Here is a 22,686-nt window from a genome sequence, read left to right as displayed (position 1 = left end):
GTACGCGTGCGCTGTGTGGAGCCAGGCTGGTTCCTTTGAGCGGTACAGCAAGTTTATGCGTGTGGATGAAAATAGTTAGCCAGCTAATGAACGTTAAATAAATCATTCGGCAGTACGGCCGATGACGCTCATCTCAGCAGAGTATCAATGCCTCTTTCCTTTGTTTGTTGCCGGCCCCTGACTCACTCTGTCACAAATGAAGGCAAACAAATGAAGGGTGTGAACCAACCTCAGCCCAGCTGGCTAACTCGCTTAGCTAATGGATGCAGCTGGTGTTGGGCAATGAGGATTTATTATTTACAACACCAACAGGCGCAAAACCTGACCCAGATGCTAGCTTTGGCCATAACGTGGCATCGGATCTTGGGTAAAGCAAGCCATTTTAAACTAAAAAGAAAAAGAAAAGCATCTGCCACCATACCTTCCAGTTCAATAGATAAGCTTTATTATAATTGAATGTCCGTCTTCATAAAACGGTTTGGGCACCGGCCGGTGTATATAAAGCGCTAGATGAAGTACATTCCCCTTACCATTAACATCAAGTTGGATTTTTTTCCCTTTATTCGACGTGTGTTTTTTCCAGACAAATTGAATGGGTAAAATTCAAAACCATTCGGAAGTTATTCGCCGGTGTTGACATGATTCGCGAATTAGGATTTTGTGCTCGAGGCCGAACTCGAATAAAAATTGAATCAACACATTTTGTATTGAATGTCATTATATTGTGCAAGTGTACCTAATGAGGGATCCAGTATCCGTATATCAGCAGCAGCACCCCCCCCCCCCCCCCCACCACCACCAACACACACACACACACACACACACACACAGTGGCAACATTGCAAACACACCTCGGAGCTGTCCGGCTGTCCCACAGAAATGGCTTGGCTTGACGCTCGTGTGAGGCTGGGCTTCTCTGGAGCAACTGAGGGAGGCAAAAAAAGAAAAACGAAAAAAAAAAAAAAAACAGAAGTAGATGAACATGATGATAAACGATCATATCATTATGATTCAGAGGAAGCAACACCCGCACCTTTAACCTCAAGATGCAAACACACACAAAACAGCGCGGCCATCCCACGCTGCCTCCTGACCTTGTTAATTCAGTTGAGCAGTAAATATCCTGCTCGGCGTTATTCCAACCGTGACCCGCTTCACATGAGACGATAAGGCTTGGATCAAACACACACACACACACACACACGCACACACACACACACACACACACACACACACACACACACACACACACACACACACACACACACACACACACACACACACACACACACACACACACACACACACACACAAAAGAAAGAAAGAAAAAAAACCTCCCAAGCTTGTAAAAATAATCACACAGGTGCAAGATGCACCGGCAGCTGTCCAAAGCTTAGAAAAAGAAATGATCTTGCTCTCAAAAGGAAACAAATACACACACACATTATATATACTGTATATATGTAAATTAATCCGCTTTAAGCCTCCGGTGTGTGGAATATATCCCACTGGGTCATCATAGGGCTTTTCACCACAACAATAACGAGGTACTCCCAAGTCAGATTTTTTTTAAATGCCCTCGCCGCCACATCACTTTTCCATGTTTCTCTGCATGACATGTGTGCACTCACAACGACAACAAGGCACTCTAACATTCTTTTGTAGTGGGTGAGGTACGACTCATGTTGGGGCCAAGGTGTGTCACTGAAAAACTAACAAACAAACAACCAAAAAAAAAAATCCGGTATACCGAATTGGTGAGCAACAGTTTGACGCGCCACAATAGAGTCCAAAATAGTTCTGAGTGTGCACATCTTTTAGCAACTATCAGCAAACAAAGAATTCTCAGAATTCACTTGATAAGCTCTCTAAAGCTGTGTTTCCTCTGAGTGGCCATTTACTCGCGATGCCAAAGCCCAGAAACCAGCATAGCTCAGCTTCCAGGAGACCATAAAAACACGACAGACGTCATATAATTCATCCTTCTCTCTAGTAGATTCCGGCCGCCGAATGTAACTGTTGAATAGCTGCGGGCTGTTTTCTTCCACTAAGTGCTCGAAACGAAACGTTCAAACAGCACTTCATTGCGGTACTGTCCGACACTCCGCTGTTAATAAAAGTCGCCCCCTCACCACTGACCAAACTTCTTTTTTTTTATTTTACATTACAGTTAATGGCTAACATGGCAGCACTGTTTCTGAGTACAAGCTGGACCACGAAAAACTGTTTTGTTCCTCTTCTATCTTTTTTTTCTTTTTAATTCACAACACAATGCTAACGATGCATGCTGCCTTGTTCTTTTGGCATTTTTCTATCATATCAAAAAAAATCAAAAAAACTCAACATATCTCCAATATCGTGACGAGCGTCGTCCACTGGTACACCCTCGACCATTTTCTTTAATAAGTTCACTGGGGGTCAATTAACCATCAGCTAATCATTCTCGACACAAGTGATGAAAAGTTCAATCACACCTGTCATGTCTGATACATGTCAGCGAAATCACACTTGGAGGGGTTCGACCCCGCCAACTCTGCGTGTGTGTCCTTGGACCACCCACAGTCACCCCTGATTAGACACCCTTCATACTTTTACTCGCATCGCCCCAGAGTTAGGGCGAGTGATTTCATGGCTAACTTCCTCCCACAATGTCGAGACGTGTTGGAATATAGTCCCGTGCGTGCATTTTTAAAGCACTTTGAAGCACGCTAAATATGTTTTAATCTCATCGCATTACCTCCTTGAAACCGTACCCGACTGTCAATCATCTGCCAATCTACCAAAGTGTGTTCCGTTAAAAATAGCCAAAATTCGTCACTGGATCAAAATCACCATGATGTTTTAAATGCCGACCCTTGTGCTAAAAACCCGATTTAGCTAGCACAAATGAAAGATTGTTGGGCAGTAGAATAAATCATACTTCTGCAATCAGTTGCCATTTTTGGGGGGAGGGATGAATTTATTTTAAGATTTTAGAAGCATTTGAAACGCTCATTCAAAGAAAATTCCGCAAAGCTGGCGGTCACTTGTCACGTTTATGAATGTCAGCAAACTGTTAGCATCTTTGCGTTCTAGCTCCGTTTGACTCTTCTCAAACTTGAATTTTGCAAAGACTGTAAATTTTGCAGGGTCACTATTTACAAGACTACAACTTTGATTCTTTTGGCATTTTTCTCCCCCGCAGTGCAAATCATTCCCATCGTTTTTGTTGTTGGCCATATCAAAAAGACTAAAAGACGCATTTGCTATTGTCATAAAGCCAAGACTAGTAAAAGACTCATCTAAAACATTACCTACACCCTGACACAAAATGATGGGAACGACGGGAGCGTGCTGTGACTAGTAAAACTCTAAAACTTCATTCTGACTGTTTCTGAGACTGTGGACATCGTAAGCCCAGCATGAGGCGGACTCACAGAAAACTTTGAGCATAGTGGAGGCTTCTCCATTGCCAGCAGGTCCGGCGGTGACCGAGCAGAAGAAGACGAGTCCATCGGAGGGTTGGACCGACGCGATGGTTAAGGTGGAGTCCTCGCCTATGCTGACGCGGCCGCTCAGGGGCGTGTCCTTGTCGCTTTTGGCCTCGCCGCCCTGCGTGCGGTAAGCCACGCGCTTCCTGTTTCCCTGAACCTCCTAAAAAGACAAAGAAAAAGGGAAGGAGAGTTGTTCAGCCGACACGTAGCGAGGTTACATGACCTGTGGTCAGGTCCTATGGCAAAAAGCTAGTGAGAATATAAAATATAAACGTAAACGTGCTAGCACGCTAGGTCCCCATATGGCACAACGCTGGAGCAAACGCAACCCAAAGGTAAGAGCAATCACTCACGATGTGCCACTCCACGATGGTGTTGCTGGACGACGGCGAGACGGTGTACGTGCAGGGCAGCTTGGCAGTCTCGTCCTTCAACACTTCCACTTTCGGAGCCACGTTGACCGTCACCGACGCTCGGCACACTGCCGAGACAAAGACACAGGGTTGAGTATACTTTAGCGCAAGTAAGTTTACACAAGTATCTGCCTCGCCCAGCAACGCAGCACGTGCATAATAAATGAACTATGTCGTCAATTTCTCAGCTACAAAATCTACATGTGAATAATTGATGCGTTGTGAGAAAGCTAGAGAGAGCGGGAAGGGAAGGGAAGACAACGTCTAGAGGGTCCCGTCCCAATAATGGGGCAAGGACGGATGAAAGCGTGTTTGCTGTCTGCAGTGACAGAAGAAGAGATGAGTGGACAACCTGAAATAAGGAAAGGAAACATGTAAGGGGACTATGGAGGAGGCATCCATGTACACCCACACACGCATTCAGCATATTCGATCAAGTGACTCACTGGCACATGCAGAAAGAGCCCAAACGTAACGCACGTGTTTGATCTTTTGGAAAACAGGCAAATTTAATTTGGATCGAGTGGAGAGTCAGCCGATGTGGACGTGTGACGTTTAGACACACGCGCGCACACGCAAACACACACACACACACACACACACACACACACACACACACACACACACACACACACACACACACACACTTTCATTCGCGATCGTTGGTCCTGTAGTGATCAATCTGCTTTACAGACCAGACAGCTGGACAGACAGAGCTGGGCAATTAGAGCATAATTAGGGAATCCTCAATCCAGTGTGAGCCTTGTGTGTGTGTGTGTGTTTGTGTTTATGTGTATAGGGGGGGTTCAGAGAATGGGTGTGGTCGTAGGGCTTGGAGGGATATGGGGGTGTAGGGTGGGTGCGTCTTGCTACATGGGGGTCTCGTTAGTTTACTCAGGCCAGATAATCCGATTTACCCAAAGAGAGGGAAAGTGTGTGTGTGTGTGTGTGTGTGTGTGTGTGTGTGTGTGTGTGTGTGTGCGTGCGTGAGACTCCTGGGGGGTATGACCGTGTAGTGAGACAGATGGGAATGAGACGGTCAGACTGTGACATGGACGCGCGCGCACGCACACACACACACACACACACACACACACGCACACGCACACGCACACGCACACACACACACTTACATTTGATCTATTATTAAGGTGTTATGAGGCGGAAACCAAAAAAATGGTAAAAAGCTGCAGCTAAGTACAGTATGTGTGCATTGGTGTGTGTGTGTGTGTGTGTGTGTGTGTGTGTGTGCGCGCATGCGAGGCACTGTCGAGGAGTCAAAGCTTGGCGGCAGAAAGGAGACGACCTGCAAAAGAGATATCAGTCCTGCGTCTCCTGAAAAGTTAATGCAGAGCTGTCTTCAATGCTCTCGCTCTCGTCTTTTATGCACTTTCCTTCAATTCCTCTCGCCGCAGAAGCGCATGCCCGCACGCACGCACACACACACGCACACGCACACACACGTTCTTCCTCATTAACAGAAGAAGCCAACTGGATCCTCTCCTTTCCCTTTCACCTACTGCTGTATTCCAGACATCAAAACCAGGGCTTGTTTCAAGACCCCGTCTCCAAGACCATTGTTTAATACACAACACACACACACCCGCCGGCAAGCAGAAGAGCGCCGAAAAAAAGTCGACAAAAAAGAAAGAGACAGCACCCATTTGTCTTCTCGCTCACCCAAACATTGCTCATGAGGGAGGGAGGCAGTTCGGCCTGTAAAGAGGAGCCGCTGCATGCATCATGGTCCACTCGGTGTGTGTATGTGTGTGTACCTGTGTGCGAGTGTGTGTGGTCCAAAACAACCTTGGTGGCTAAGTGGATTATTGTGAGTTAGACTGTTGGCAAAGCAAACAGAATTCTGGCGCAAAGGACTCAGTCACCTCGAGCGGAAGGTCACGAAAGGCTGGGCTCCAGTTTCGAGTGCCCACGTGCCAATTAAATGCGGGCATTTGCATTTATACTGACGGAGCACATGAAACTCGCCATGTTCCGATCAGGGTTCTAAGCTGCCGAAAGCGATGCCGATCATCCAATGAGAGTGATCGGCCGATACTGGTATCGGTTACAATCACCTGGATTCGATGTAAAATTGCCAATTTTTGAGCTACAACTATCGATTTTTCTCTTAAATAGTCAATGAATCAGTTCTTTTTTTTTTTCATTGAATTGATAAATCCGATTTTTTTGTTACGTGGTAAAAAGGGGTGCGATATTCCTCTTGCCAATCATGCTGGAGTATGAAATTAATAATACCATCCATCCATTTTCCGAACCGCTTGATCCTCACTAGGGTCGCGGGGGGTGCTGGAGCCTATCCCAGCCGTCTCCGGGCAGTAGGCGGGGGACACCCTGAATCAGTTGCCAGCCAATCGCAGGGCACACAGAGACGAACAACCATCCACGCCCACACTCACACCCAGGGAGAATTTAGAGCGCCCAATCAGCCTGACATGCATGTTTTCGGAATGTGGGAGGAAACCGGAGCACCCGGAGAAAACCCACGCAGGCCCGGGGAGAACATGCAAACTCCACACAGGGAGGCCGGAGCTGGAATCGAACCCGGTACCTCTGCACTGTGAAGCCGACGTGCTAACCACTGGATACCGGGCCGCCCGAAATTAATAATACAATCAATTTAATTAATATGTCAAACAAAATCTTGTAGAAGGAAAATAAGACTGCTGACGCTGAGTAACGTTGTTTTTCAACTGTAGTTCCTCCATCTGAACATTAGGTGGCACCCACATAACCGGTTTGAAGGAGAAAAAGAAATCTGCCGTCATATCATGGAGCGCTGCTACGCCGTAAACTCGTGAATAAATAAGGTCTTGAAAAAATAGTATCTATGTATTCCCGTTCATTTTGTACAGCGCGCCATTTTCATCTGCTTACAAGATATTTATTATTCATGTAGAGTTGACGCAGACGAGGCCGCTCTCGTTCGGCTCGATCTCATTCCCTCGTGTTGTAAATGTGTACAGAGAGATTCACTTTGCTGTTCGAGAAAACTTGCGCATCCACATGGCAAAACGAATGAAGCTGTACTGCATTTCATTCTATTCTCTTTGCAATCAAAGTGAATTTGGCTTCATCTGCTATTAGCTTCATCGCAGAGTTGCTGTCGGCCTCGCGGTAATTACGGCATAATGGACTATGAATGTTTAAAAAAAAAAAAGAAATCACATTTCCAGAGCTCCCTTCTTTTTTTTCTCAAAGTCACTCAAAGACAGGACGATGATGCCGGAAATTTGCGATAAATCCACCAGCAAAGGTCATACATGAAAAGTAGGAAAGGGTTGCTGTTTTGAATTGTCCCTTTGTCGTAAAGACACGCTTTTTGAGAGGCGGTGCGCAATTTACGACTTGGACTGGTTGCCAAGCCGAACGGCACTTCTAGACAAACGGACAACTTTGAGTCTTCGACTGGTGAAAGAGAGAACATGCAAATGCAACGCAGGGAGGCTCCGAGATTCAAACAGCAGGACTGCAAGGCAGACATGCTGACCATTGAGTCACCGCGCTGCACTTGGGTTGACCGCATTAGGTGAAATGGTATTGGCCCCGCTGTACAGTAGTCTTTTGTACAGTGCAATCAATGCATGTGTGTGGGAGGGTGGGTGTAGAGGGGCAGTGAATGGATGGGGGGGGGGGGGTGTCGGGGGACCCCCACGTAAAGCTCTGAACGGAGGGTTGATGAGAGCCGAACAGGTGCAGGCCAGCAGCTGCTGCCGCACGCACACAGGCGAGCTCGCTCATGCACTCGGAGGCCAACAATGGGCATCAAAAAGCGAGGGCGAATGTGAAAGGCGAATGGAGTGGCTGGGAGCGGGGGTGGGGCTCGGGGGGGGGGGCGTAGATGGCTGTGAGTGGAAGGTGACTGTGGAGGAGACACTGTAAAAAGGCAAACTCAAAGTGTTGCTCTGGATTGTTGGTATGTTGACATGAAAGGGGACACAACAGAAAACTGACTTTTGATTTGCAGCTCCAATCATCCTCCATTTATTGCGGAAGTTAAATTCCAGATTGCGGAAAAGCCGGGACACAAGGCCCCCGCCCCTCACCCTCCTCCTAACACATTGCAAAACTATTTTTACAGATAACAGATTCATGTTGATGATGGAAAAAAAAAACACGTGACAATGTGTTACTCGTTTTTCTGGTCTGCCTCCCCACATATCGAAAGTGAAATGAAACAACCACGAACAACTTTTGCGATTCGCCCATTTCTCAAAATGTGTCCGTGAGCGAGACATTCCACACTTGCGCTCCGTAACAGTGGGGTGAAGTTCCACAACTAAATGCAACGAGTGAAAATATGCAATACAGAGGGACCATACCATTTTTTTGGTTTAAAATTAGTTTTTCTTTAAATCTCTGAAATACATTGTAAACACATTTCAAAAGAAACTAAATTGCCGCACTGTTTGTGGTGTTGTGTCTTTGAGAGACGGGGCCTGGCGGGGTGCGTGTGACATCACCGAGCCTGCACGCGAGTGTCTGGTGGTGAGCTGCGGCTGACAGCAGCTTCAGTGCAAGCAAGCTCATTGTCGAACTGTTTTACTGTCCATTAAACCACTGAAAAGTGCATTGGCGAGCGTGCCTCTCCTTTCCCAAATGCAAGGGTATGATGATGCAAAAGGCCATATATAACAAACAAACAAAAAAAAAAGCAATATAGCATTACATATTCCTGAAAGCGACACTTGGGAGCTGTTTTGAATTGAAGGGGGGCGCGGGGGGGGGGGGGGAGAGAATAAACGCATAATAGGTGTACTTTAACAGTCACGCAGCAAGTCTGCTTCGCAACTGCATGCCCACTCTGCATAAATATACATAATCAGCGTGCGGGAAAGATGCAAGTATATAAAATGTCACCATTCCCCAAGGCACACACTGCGAAAAAGAGAATTTTCTATCAATATGCTGAGCGTGTCAAGACTGATGTCAGCTAAGAAAAATGTCTACCGGCAGCCTAAAAGCTTACTTGCACTCATAAAACAAAAAAGTGAAACGTTGTTAATACCAAATGACGGAAGCAAGGACGAGGGAGGCGAGTCTCTTCCCATAAGGACTGAAAGAAACTCCATTTTTGGAGCGCGTTGCATTCTACTTTCATGTTGGCTATCGCCGCCTTCGCCATATTGTACGGAGCCGCCTCGAGAGGTCACAATAAGTTCAATTAACATTTCGAGCAACGACTCCAATGTGTGAAGATGATATCGGAGCCTTTCATTTTCACCCTTCCTGTCTTGATTCAAAGGTTGCGCGCGGGGCCTCCGTTTGAGCAGAGCAGGCCTTCTGATTCAATCGCGGTGAGACCGGCGGCCTCAAAGCTGATGCGCCGATATGACCGAGTCACTGCGCCGCAATTACAGGCCGTAGGAGTCTTTGGTCTCCTGTGTGTGGACTCGTAAAGGCCGTCCACCCCAGGAAGTCAAAGTCGCACCTGGAAGCCCCGTGGCGACACACGAAAACACTCACGGCGGGGGTCACAGCTGGTGATTTATTATTCTTTGACATCGTCTTGATGATCTGCCGAAAATTTTTTTTTTGGATTTGGTTCACGCCTTGAGTGCGATTCAGCAGGTGCGCTTGAGAGGAAGGACAGGCAGAGAACATCAGGGGGGGTGGGGGGCGGGGGGGTCTGATGTTCCCACGGACTTAATGCTGACGTGACGGCGCCGGGTCCGACGTGAGGCTGTTAAGTAATTAGCCTGCGCGTTCGTGGCTACCTTGCGGGGTCGTAAATGGAACAATATCGGCGCACTTACACGCACGGCTTGTTTGCGCGATCACTTTACGATATTAAATTTGATTGGCGTCGTCCGAAGAAATATAAATATGTGATTTATCGTCTGATCTGGTTGACGTATTAGGTCACAGCTTTTTGTGAAGCGATCAGCTTGCTGCTGGACGTGTGGACGTCCACAAATTGAGAGAAAGTCAGATTAGGCTTACTAGTAGCGTATTTTAGGTCCATTCTAAAATTTCACCCGAGGGCCCAACATCACAAACTTTTTTTTCAGTTATGTTGCAGCAGTACGCTGTGCCGTTGCGGCTTGACACATTCGGATATTGAGATGCACGGGGGACTTCGCCGCCTACGTCTGCACTGTATTCAGTATTTTACAACATCAACAGGACTGCCATGAAAAGGAGCATAAACGGGGAGAAATGATGGAAACTTGACTTGTGCCTGCCCACCCATCAAGTGTGAAATTTATTTCTGAATTTTGCTGAGTCATTTTTCATCATAGTTATTTTTCATTTCAATTGATTTTTTTTTTTTTAATTCGGTGAGTTGCAATTAGTTTTAAGGGCAAATGCTTGTTTACATTCAAAGGGAGTGACGTCATGCACGCTCATACTGGTCATGAACTTGCTCGGTTAATTTACGATTGCATGTTTTGTGTGCGGTGCTTTGTGAGAGCTATGGCAGGATATAAACAAATTGGAGTGGTGCATAATATGGCTCTTTTAAAGTGTACAGTCCATTTGCACAGCACGCCACAAAAGCTTTGGAGGCACAAATCATCCCAGGAACGACTCGGCAGGTGTCGTCTGCCGGCCGAGCTGCGTGTGCGCATTCCTCGGTGGCGCACACGTGGTGCTCAAGCCGCGGCGTGCGCAGTTGTAGCGGATAAATCGCGGTCTCCCTTGGGTGTGGTGTCATCCCGCTTGGCACTTTTTTTGGGGGGTTGGGGGGCATACAGCGGTCACGTGGGCAACAAGGTTCTTCTCTCGTGTATTCTTTTGTCCGTTGGGAGATTGCCCCTGTCGCCATGGCAACGGGGTGGGCAATTAAAGTCGAGGCCATTCAAAGGGGTGCGTTTTAGGGCGCAGCGGTCAACAAGTGTGTTTTGTCCGACAAGAGGATTAATCGGATAAATGCTGAGAGATAAGAGAAGAGAAAAGGCAGGACAAAGCAAAATGTACAAGTCGGCTGCACAGTAGCTGAAAGTCTGTTGAGTCACTGTCAACTCGGTGACCGGACAAACAAGACGACAGCATGATGTAAGCTTTCGGAAGTTAAGCTATGTCTACAGAAACCTCCTCCATGACGGCATTCTTCTGTTCATATAAAACGCTGGCATAGAAACGGAGTTTAGAAAATCCAGGAAGAGGCTATGGAAGAAAAAAAAAAGTATGACTTGCTTGTTAAGGTATGAAGAAGCGCAGCAGGAGGTCAAATTCAGTTTTTGTTACATAGCATTTACTGTTGTTTAATTTTAATTTAAAACCATTTCTTTTTCTCAATCACTGAATAGCTTCACCTTCAGCGCCTGTCATAATAAATGTTTCAACATTTAAGACCGAAATAAGGAAATACAATCTCATTACTTTTCAAATCAAATCGAACTAAATGAAGCAGGGCGTGGCTAGTTAGCGAGCTAGCCTAGCTCTTGCCTTGCCCTCACCCTGCCTGGCCTCCTTTCGGTCAAAACTCAATTTCACAAAGAAGCCAGAGATGGACTATGGGGGGTGGGGGGGGGGGGGGGGGGGGGAAATCAGTAGGGTGTCACCGAGGGGCCAGAGATGAGAGAGGATGTTAATATTTAATGTCTTGGGGCCCTACCCCACATCACCCCCCCCAATATTGGCCTCCTTCTGCCTTGAGGGGCCTCCAATTAACACAGTTCTGTCCTTTTATTTCCCCTCGTAGCCTCGCTAGTCGCTCCTCTCCAGCCGCTGGCTAAATATGAAATTGGGTACGAGGTGGCAAAAAAATGTACAAGCAGGAGTGAAAATGTGAGCACATGGAGTAAGACGAAGTGACAGGATAATGGAGTCCCCAGTGTGTCTTCGCCACATATTTATCAGAGTAAACGACTTAATGGATGGGAATGATATGCCGAATTCGGCTAAGAGAGGCATGTGAGCGCCGGTAAGGAATAATGGTCTAGTTTTTTTTTTTTTTGGGAGGGGGGGGGCTGCCCTGACTGTTTTGTCATGTTAACTAACTACTGAATGGACATGCGGTTAAAATGCACAAGTTCAGATGCGAAGACTCGGTCAGAAGGCATTGAAAAGTCTGTTAGCGCTGAGGCTTGTGCGAACGAGAAGGTGACCAGAAGTCGTCTTTTTAAGGACAAGTCACGTTTGGCGGCCGGATTAATCCGCGGATGGCTGCCCACGTGAACGTTCCCATCAAGGCGTGAGCTAAGTTGATCGAACACTCAGCCGGTAACATTTCTTTTATAGCAACACTCCACCATAAATAAGTCATGCTAGCAATGCTACCCAACATGGCCCATTGGCACGCTAATGGTTAGCATTCATAGTTGCGGGTTGAGAAGCCGATGATATTTGAACACAAACGGTGGAACAACAGATGTAGACAGCTAATGTAACAATACTCACTGACACATAGTCTTTATCCACTACCAGAAATGACTGATATTACCGCATCTTTGACAAACTGCGGCTCATCTTTTGAAAAGATCAAAAGCCGGATGAGTCGTATCTAAAGGCTGCGCTGTATTGGTTGTTGGCTACACCAACAAATGAACCAACCAATATGTTTTTCGCTTTGCTGGCCTCACCTCTCCTCAGAGGGAGGAGTGCCTTGTGGATAATGCACGTATCCTTTTCAGGAGCAAAAGCACAATCTGTAGTCTGTCAAAGCGAGACCGGAGGGACGAGCGAGGCTGACTGGGTATAAATAAAACGGCAAAGACATTAGGGCTGCGGCTAATCTCACTAAAAGCTCGGGATAAAGTGCTGCCGCCTGGGCTGTTTGGTCTCTCGCTCGCTGTCACTTCCCCTTGAATCAATTCATCCTCAAAGTCATTTCCAAGCATGCTGCGTAGATAAATACTCGGCCCATTTACGCTAATGCAATTCAGCCTATGGACTGTACGTGTGCGCAGTTAGGAAAACGCGCACGGGTTTATCTCAGCGGAGGGGAAATGAGACTTCGAGTAAGTACATATGCAAATATACAGTATGCTATCTACGCTAACCTGCGAAATCCATTTGTAATTCACAGTGCCCTTCGTGAGTCAACAACTCCATTCTTCAAACATTTCCTCTTGTCAAGATTTTTTTTTTTTTTTAAATTCCCATCCACCCGCATCAGCTGTATTTTCCCACCCGAGCATTTGTGCTGGCCAAACACAAAGGGTCACGCTCACGCCATCCACAAACAATGAGTGTCAACAACACCGACATGATGCCATACTTTGCTTCCTTATTTCACCACTTGGGAATTTTTTAACGCCACTTTGCAAATTCCATCTGTTTCATGAGCACGGAAGGTGAGCAGTCAGGGCAAAGAGGAAAATGATGATGATAACCATAGCATAGGATCTTAAAGTGATAGAGGGAGCATCTCTGTCCTGGCTGCTTGGTGCAATTTGAGTCATCAAGAAATTTAACGACTATTATTTGTTTGATGACATATTGCTGAACTTTTATCGTATCAATAGTTGCTCTCACCTGTCAATCATTGACGCGTATAACATTGCAAAAACCCCAAAAATCCATTTTGCAAATGATTGTAGCTGTACATGCAGCCATTGGCCGATCTCACCTTTCAGTCACTCCAACACCACAACTGCATATGCACATGAACTTTAATGTTACAGGTTTTACACTTGGGTATGACACCTAAAAATGTTAAAATGTTCCCTGAAACGTTTTCTGGAGCGCAAAAAAGACTTTTACAAGGCCGTCAGTTTGACCCAAGAATGGATTCCTTCACTTTCAATTCATCTGAATGTGAAAAATTGCTTGTCATGGACACCGTCTTTCGTCTGGCACGAATGCAAGCAGTCCCATTTTTTCCCCACCAAGTGCCTCCCTCATCGTCTGGCTGCAGGAGCACCGAGCAGCACTTTCCATTCCAAACACTTTTGCTCACTCACTAATCAGCCCTCATTTTGGCACCGGTTGCCTGAGCATCTCCAGCACTTCTGCCTTCAGCCTGACACATAGAAGGATGTCACTAGTTTAGCAAGTCATCTTGCACTGTACTGAGATTTGTGTTGCCGACTTTTGGATCGTTTTTAAATATCAGTCAGCATATATTGTTCCGCCATGCTGCAACTTATGTTTCATTATTAATATTCCTAAAGTAGCAAACTGAAGGATCCCACAATCTCAGTCACCACGCAGCGACTTGTGTTTCAGTCTTGTCGATCTTTTTTTTTTATTTTTTAAGCAACGCAATAAAGGCTCTTACTAGCTCAGTCAGCATGTAGTATTCCCCCACGGTACTTGCAGACGTCACACGCCACCCTTAAAGGTTTTCAATGGATTCGTTATAGCGGACCTACTGTACATGGGTTTGGAATGAATCACCTGCGATAAAGTGAGAGTTCTCTGTGATGTCAAATGACAGAATTTTGTGTGGACAAGATTTTGAAATCTACAAATACGGACTCAGGCGAGTGTGTGTGGGGCGGTTGTGACAAGCCATCCTTGCTGTAATGAGATAACAGGCCACTGTCGTGCATCATTTTCGATTATTCCTCCTTTCTTTCCTTTCTACTCATCACTCCTCTATCCAGGATACATCCAGAATGCGCAATAGAGTGGCCAACCCCCCCGCCCCGCGAGTGTGCTGCGCCGATAGACGGATATAGAGACTGAGGCGTAAACATGCTGCACGCCTCAGAGAGCAAGGGAGAAAGGGAAAAGAAACCGACAGGGAGGACCTGAGATAAGGAAAGGCAGCAGAGATGGTGTAGCGCACAATATGGGTCACCGGCTTACCTCCGCACTCCCCTGACATTGCGCAGATTAGTCCCGCACCTGACCCACCCCCTCCCCCGCGCTCTCCCACTCGGACAAACAGCGTCGTTACAGTCGCCACAAAGGCCACATTCGGCGGGTGGCGAGGGCGGACGCCGGGAAGCCCTGGACGCCAGCGTGAACATCCGCATTGTACCGAGGAAACCTGCGGACATGCGACCTCGAAATGACCTCAAACTGTCCTCTGTGTGCCCACTTGATTTTCACACCTCGTCATTCACCGTAAGATTGTTTCTCGTCTAGTGTACCAGTCGAGCGACATAAGTGTTTTTTGGGGTTTTTTTGTAGTCAGCAACAATGTGTTGGAAGCCGTGTCACGGTCGGTAAATCGATGAGATCATTGATATTTTTTTCCTGCACAGTACAGTACCTAAATGCTAGCATTCAATATGAAACCCTATGGACCTGGGCTAAAGCATCGATGCAGCGGTATTTTTCACCTTTCAGGAACAAATATCTGAACAGATGAAGGCAGAGTATAACGATACTGACAGGCATATAGTCTTTATCCTCTGCAAAGAGTGACCAATATTACTGTCACACTGAGAGCCTGGGCTGTGTATCTGCATGTCTTTCTTATACTGCCCCCAATGTGGCTGCACCACAATACATATATACCCAGTAAAGCTTTTTTCTTTTTAATTGAAATTTTTAGTTGAAATTTAAATTCTGGCGATCGTTCCAAACAATTTCCTTCACGGAATGAAATCGAAAAAAAAAAAAGTGAATACACAGTATATCTACAAGTTTGTGAAAAACATGGACGACGCTGAACCGTTTCCTGGTGGAAAAAAAAGTTGGCGAGCAACAATTTATTCTGTGAATGTGATGCATTCAGGGGCCCAAACAAAAATGGGACATCCGACACTAATAGATTATTTTACGTGTTTACACTGATATTTCTTGATATTCACTGATATTCTTCATTTGCGCTGGACCCCAGACAGACTTCGGACCATGAAGATTCACATCTCTCTTCATGTGTTGCTTCATGAAGGCTGTCTCATTGTTTTTGGGTGGCTTTACAGTCAGACGGGCTGCGATTCGAGCAACAGCTGCTGTCCCCAAACGCGGCATAAGCCCGTGATTTCATCTCAGCCCAAATCATGAGCCTTTTGTGTGTCATACCTCACACAGACACACGCACACACACACACACTTAGAAAAATGTTTTCACGCCACGCCACGCTGAACCAACCCCCACCCCCCATACCCCCTTGCTCACTTTTGGACTTTTTATGCCTATTATGGTGGATTAACTTTCTAATACTTGGATGAACTCCAGTAAGTGGGGGGCAGAGAGTCACACATCAGTACACCGGCAATCTCTGGCTAGCAGATATGGTCACAAGCCTGCTGGCGGAGACACATGGAGCCTTCAGCAGCCAGATACCGGAGGCAAACTCCCATGATGCATCTGGGGAAGCGGGGCCCAAACCCGACTAAGCCCCTTTATTAATCCTGCTTTATCCCTGCAAGATATAATAATTCAGACTTGATTAGGATTCTGCAGCATTCTTTCCTTTCTTAGAGTTAATTTGAATAACCGTAGGAGCGCTTTGTCATTGTTTGCTTACAAAACTATACACTGCAGTGCGAGACTCCGGAGTCTCCAATTTGCTGCAGCAACCGTAAATCTCCTTTCAGAAAAAAGGAGTAACCTTTTTTGTGTGGCCAGCAAGTCTCACAACTGTATACCTGGTAAGAAGTGACAAAACTAATACAGAAACCAAACACTGCAGTATGATACTCCACAGTCTCCTCTTTGCAGGCGTCGCCCTTTGTTTCTTCTTGGATAAAATGAGCCACCCTAATGTGGCCAGCAAATATCACAAATGTATTCCCTGCAAACTGTGACAGAACAAAAACACAAACCAAAAACTTGCAGTATGATATTCCACAGTCTCCTCTTTGCTGCAGCAGTCCTTAAACGTCACTTGGATATAATGAGTCACACTAATCTGTACAGCAAAACTATAATAAGTACATTTCAAATGGACTAGAGAAGCTCATGTGTGACATGAATTGACAAAGACGAAAACAAAGGATCTTTTCGAAGTAGCTACAGTTATTGTTACAGTCATTTTTTCCCCCCAATCATTTTATTTCATTTGTTTGAACAACATGATTATCATTGTTTTGCCAATTTTAGTTTGTGTTTTTACGTTAGGTTTCGTTCACTATGCTAACCTTGGAGCTCACTAACAACGGCGACGAGTGAATTCTGGCATGGATGGACGGACGCCTTGATTATCTCCTCTAGGCTATCAACTGATGTCAGCTCTCACGCAGATAGTCTCGTTAAAAGGAGATTTAAAAAAAAAAGAGGCCGTTGCTTAACTGCGTCGTTCATTGCGCCTTACGTGGCACCGCCTTATCTTACAAGTGTCTGCGTTGCTCAAGAGCGTATTTGACATAAAGTAAGTTCTATTTTTGCAGTGACACTTCAAAACAGGCCGGAAGATAAGCCGGCAGACGAGGACACAGCCAGCCTCTGCCAGCACACGTATAATATTGGCAGATGCCACATATCGTATATGTGGACGATGTGTGTCAACTGTCTTTTTTTTTGGGGGGGGGGGGATTAGCATTATGGCATGCGACACAGAACACGAATGTTTGAGTATACGAAATAAATTTGAGTAAACAAAAATAAACAGTGCAGAACTGCACACCACAGTCTCTACTATGCTGCAGCGACACTAAGTCTCCACTTGGATAACATGACTCTCCTTAATGTGGCCAACAGGTCTCAAAAATGTACAGGCAGCTATAAATGACAACAAAAAAAAAGGATCAAGCAAAATAAACAGGACAAACTATCCTACAGGCTCCATTTTGCTGCAACCGCCCTAAATCTCCTCTTGTATAACTTGAATCTCCTTGACGTCGCAACCAAAAGTTCTCACAAATGTACACGCAACTAGAAATCACAAAAATCAACATGGAAAATAATTTGTTATAACAACGCTCCAGGGTGGCCCTTACTCTCCTCTTGGATAAAGGTTGCCCTGGATGAATGGACACAAATTCCAACATACAACTAAAATCTCCAATTTTTTTTCATTTCCTGTAAGCCCTTTTTATTTATCTTCCATCCATCCTTCTTCTTATCTTTTGGGTTGTGGTTGATCTGGAGTCCATCCCCGCTGACTTTGGGCGTGGTACACTCCAAACTAACTGCCAACTCATCGCAGGCCCTTACTCTCGTGTTGGAAAAAAATAAGTCTCCTTGACGTGGCCAACAAGTCTCACGAATGTGTGCGCGGGTTGAAATTAGGAAAATGAAAATGCAAACTACACACTGCAGTTGGATACTCCACTTTCTCTAATATGCTGCGGTAGCCCTCTTTCACTTCTTGGAAATGTACATTCAAACTCCCAGAAAGTCTTCTTGAACTCAATTTTTTCACTTCCCGTAGGCCCTTAGCATCCTTCTCTTTTCTATCACTTTCCACAGTCTCCACTTTGCTGCAGCTGCCCTAAATGTCCTATAACGTGATTGTTCCCATTGGTCAACCAATGGACAAAATCATGCAGGTGTCCCAATATTTTGCCCACATAAACAGTTCGTTAGCTTGTGTCTGCACGTGTTAAGCTTGCAGAAATGCCAGCTGATCTGCAGCATAATAGCCCACCTGTCGTCGCCCATCCTCTCTAGGCGTACAAAAAAAAAAGCGGGGGGGGGGTGCCATATTCATTAGCGAATAGCTGATCTCGTTTTAATTCACTCCATTTTCATTAATATTCTTCTCTTATTCTATCCGTCACCATAATTGCATATTTTCCTCAAACAAGACATTTGCTCATGTTTTCAGGGTTGGGTACATGTCGCCATGGTAACAGACATACAGACTGTTTTATCACAGCAAGACAGGCATTATTGGTAAAAAGAAAGGAAGGGCAGGGAGCATAAGGGGCTTCGGGGGTCACGCGTCTGAGCAACGCGGGCCGGTGGACAGATAGGGAAACGTGGCGGACGGGTGGCCCCCGTGTCGACGCTGAGGTCAGGTGATTATCGATTGGCCAACATTATGTGGACGGCGGTGGTGGGGGAGAAGTAAACAGAGGCAGGACGAATACATTGTAGCAGCACATCAAAGTCAGGCTGCTGACACGAGCCTGCGCGGGACACAAGATGCTGAAAGGCTGGATTACAAAGCGGGCTGACACGGGTACGCAGCCCACTGACCTCCATACGATGAGAAGTGATGATGTAAAAGGAAGACAAGACCATAAAACAAAAGGAACACTCCAAGAAAATGGGGGGGGGGGGGGTGGAGTGCACTTCTACTATGGCAGAAAAATGTGGATGCGTATCATTCTCCTCTCCTCTGGGATATTCTAACACGCTGGTTGAGACTTTCGATTACTATTCATAGCTTGGGGGATGAAGTCATTAGCTAGGAGATTGGACACAAGAGACTCAATCAGAAGTGATGTGATTTCAATATCCATTATCATTTTGAGGGATGCCACAAGAGTCACAAAAAAAAAGAAAAAAGAATGGATGAGCCTCACGCGTTGAACGCCATCCGTCAAAGTCACACTAAATAACTCCCAGATGGCTATCAGCTAAAGCTAGCCGGAGCCGCGTGATAACATCGCGGAATGCGCGGAAGCCCCCGCGAGTCAAAACAACGACGTGTCTCGACCTGCACGCGGCCTCGCCTCCGGTCTTTTGGGCGGCGCAGGTAACTGGCGGCCGTGTCGGAAACAGAAGAAGTTGTGGCCAAACCGACTAGTGTCGCTCCTTCCCGTGACATCTCCTAGCAAGATGCGACCTAGCGTGGCGCGCCGGAGCGCCATATTGAATTACATGTTCGCGCCTCTGAGCTCTTGATTTCTCACTTGCTGTAAACAAAAAAAGTCATGCATTGTCATGAGCTGCGGAATAAAAAAGAAAAACTGGCTCCAGAGTGAACATCTGCTTCCCTTTTGTTGAGTGATGACAAACGGCAAAGACAATAATGAGCTGTTAAACAGGCTAATGACAAACACGCAATTAGTCATCCCTCGCAGTTCACATTTGAGGGATTAGCATAACAGATATTTTTCATTCTGCAAACTTTCTTGACACTAATATGTTCTGTGGGGCAATGGCGGAGTAAGATGGAGGCATTATTGGGGGGGGGGGGGCTACTAAATTTACAACCCTTGTCAGCCAGCCCCTTTGGCATGTCGTCATTCGAGTGATATGCTTTTGGCTCGCTTTTGATCTTCCAACCGTTGTGCCTTCTCTTGCCAATTTCTTTCTTTTTTTTTGGTTTTCTTAGGAACTCATAGTTTGGATGTTTGGCACAGGTCAGGAAAGTGCAGTAAACAGGTTTCCCATGAGTACAGAACCCAGTAAAAGTTGCTTTTTAAAAACAGCAGGACAGATTATTAGATTTTTGTTGTTGTTGTTTTTGTTTTTTGTATACTCACCCTGAACCAGGGAGTACATAAATGTAGTGCCTTGGCGGAGGTATGTGTTCGACTGGGTGACTGATTTGATGGAGTTATTTTTAGAATTTCATTAAAATTTCATTTGCATTCATGTGTTAAGTTGAAACACATACAGATGGATAACTTAACTTGTACTCTGTCTGTCTGTCTGTCTGTTTGTCTGTCTGTCTTTCTCTCGATATATTGAGCAAGGAGGGAGCTTTGAAATAGTTTGCCTGGGGTGCTGACGCTGAACAATCAGCACCTCAACTAACCCGGCACCATTTTCTCCTCCTCCTTCTCCTCCCTTGCCAGGCATCTTGAGCAAATGAAAGCTGGAAGCTGGAGGAGGACGGCTTCGGTAGGGAGGTGAGGAAAGATGGATGAGGTTAAAAAGTAGTTGTTGAACATTACATACCATTGGGATTAAAAAAAAGATGGAAATGGAAAGGCATCAGCCATTTTGGGCAATTTCGCAAACTGAGCTTTGCAACTTGAAACACACGAAAGCAAAAAAAAAAAAAAAAGGAAGGCGCAATGAAACGCGTGGACGTGTGTGATATTCATTCAAAAAGCGAGTGTGGGAGACAGACAAGGCAAAGGAGATGGACATGAAAGCCGCTGCAACTCTTTTGAACTGGTTTGAATGAGATGAGAACCTCAAAGGCTCCAAATCGGCATCCTTTGTTACCTCCGCCAAGGAGATTACTCAAATGTTTTTGTCAACATTTTATTTTTTCGCGAGATTGGGCAAAAAATACAAAAGCGGTACAGAGGAAACTTCAAGGGGGCACTGCATAAGGAAGAACATGAAATGAGTGCATGTGCCGAATTTTCCAAACATTCTATTTGTCAGGGAATAATGCTTGAATTAGTTCTTTGCTCTATCAGTAACACTCTCCAGATATTGGCAGTTTGTTTAAACCCAAGTGACTGCGAGACGGCTTTTCTTTTCTATGAATACTTTGCTGGCACTGCTTCCAAGTGAGTCACCTGTGTCCCCCCCGCCCCCCACACCTGCTCTTATGAATGTCATAAAATAAGTCAGGAAATGTCATCGGAGAACTCTGCGCTTTTGAAAACGTAGAGGTTAAAATTACACACATTCCACTTTGAGATAGGACGCCCTGGGGCACATTTTGACATTTATGGTAAGGTGCAGGCGCAAAAGCTTGTCGATGCAGGTGGAAGTGTCCTGCAAAGTCGCGCGAGGGATGGTTGGTTTCGTCAGGGACTAGAAAGAGGTGCATATTGTGAACAATGGAATGCCAAGGGGGCGCGGGGAGATGAAGGACAGGAGATGCGGAGGCTGTCTGTCATGATTACTACTCTGAAATTTTCCATGGCTGTTGTGGAGAAGGAAAGGGAGGGAGATGATTCAACTACTAATTATGAGGCCACCGAAAGGAAGCAGAAATGGAAGAAATTGAATGGCTCTTGACCAGTTCCCTGAAGAACTCCAGGTTCCCAATATAGGTACAAAGTATTGCTGGAACTATTGGAAGTGGAAACGGGACAAAAATATTGAGTTGTAAAGGGTTTTCGGAGCTGTTCTGAGACTGATGTTCGAGCCCTCCTAGCGAGATAAGACAACTCTGCTTGATTCCTAGTCTCTCTTGTGTTTTAAGGGTTGTCTGAAAGGTCTGATTGCCTGAGAGACCTGACAATGGGGTTCATTATTTACAAAATTATCATTTCCCCGAGGAACGCTACACACGGAATATGAAAATGAATGTCCGCTATCCTCCTGTTGCACAACATATGGACAAAAGTATGAGGACACCCACATGAAGTAGAAATGGAAGAACATATGGAGCAACAAGGACAGATAAGGTTCATCCTTGACAGATGAAATGAATGGACCTTAAACATATATTGTATATACAGTATATACACACACACACACACACACACACACACACACACACACACACACACACACACACACACACACACACACACACACACACATGTGGCTGTCAGTCCTCACATAGTTCAGTAAACTTTCAGAATGTACCTAGATCATTCTCCACACGTGCACAATATAGAGTATATGGGAAGAAAATGTTGGGGTACTGACAGGAAGTGAAAATGGAAGAGCAAAAAGGTGCTGTGTGAATATAGAGGGTTTATACTTTCAAGAAAATGAGTGCAGCTTCAACAATTCCCTGAGGAACTCCACACAAACCCACTTTGCTTTGTGCACTCGAAAACGGCCTTCCCCAAAGTGCTCCTGCAAACGACGCTCCACAATATCTTGAAATGGACAGCCCCAACCCAGGCGAGAGTCGAAGAGGCCCGGCACAACTCCTGATCAATTCAAAACCAATGCGCAAACTGCTGTTTGGCTTCCGAGCCATTTGCGAGAGAGGGCGGATTAAGACAAAAGAGCGTTTGATGAGCAAGCTCGCACACAGATGCTCTGCCATCGCCGCACACACATGCACCCACACCCAGGCACAAATCCCACCAACTGTTTGCTCCATTCATAACACTCTGCCACATATGGGCCCCGCATATTTTCGACAGGAAAGAAGACATCGCATGCAGCAAAGACAACCAAACCAAAACACAAAACATTAGCGCGTCAACCGGGGCATAGTTATTGTCTATTT

General features: G+C 45.8%; 1 protein-coding gene across 3 annotated transcripts in view; it reads right to left on the bottom strand.

Annotated features, from left to right (window-relative positions):
- The window catches only part of bcam (basal cell adhesion molecule (Lutheran blood group)), a 46,469-nt gene that overhangs the window by 12,417 nt on the left and 11,366 nt on the right, over window positions 1–22,686 (bottom strand). For all 3 annotated transcript variants that reach the window (XM_086113652.1, XM_086113653.1, XM_086113654.1), the window contains exons 2-4: window positions 3,827–3,954; window positions 3,417–3,633; window positions 852–925 (exon numbers count right to left, since the gene is read on the bottom strand). In XM_086113652.1, coding sequence (XP_085969778.1) covers window positions 852–925; window positions 3,417–3,633; window positions 3,827–3,954 — 419 coding nt within the window. The remainder of the gene's footprint in view (window positions 1–851; window positions 926–3,416; window positions 3,634–3,826; window positions 3,955–22,686) is intronic.

The sequence above is a fragment of the Hippocampus guttulatus genome, chromosome 6, assembly GCF_054856545.1.
Source record: "Hippocampus guttulatus isolate MCC_2025c chromosome 6, RoL_Hgut_1.0, whole genome shotgun sequence".
NCBI lineage: Eukaryota > Metazoa > Chordata > Actinopteri > Syngnathiformes > Syngnathidae > Hippocampus > Hippocampus guttulatus.
This window is presented reverse-complemented; position numbering and strand designations above follow the sequence as displayed.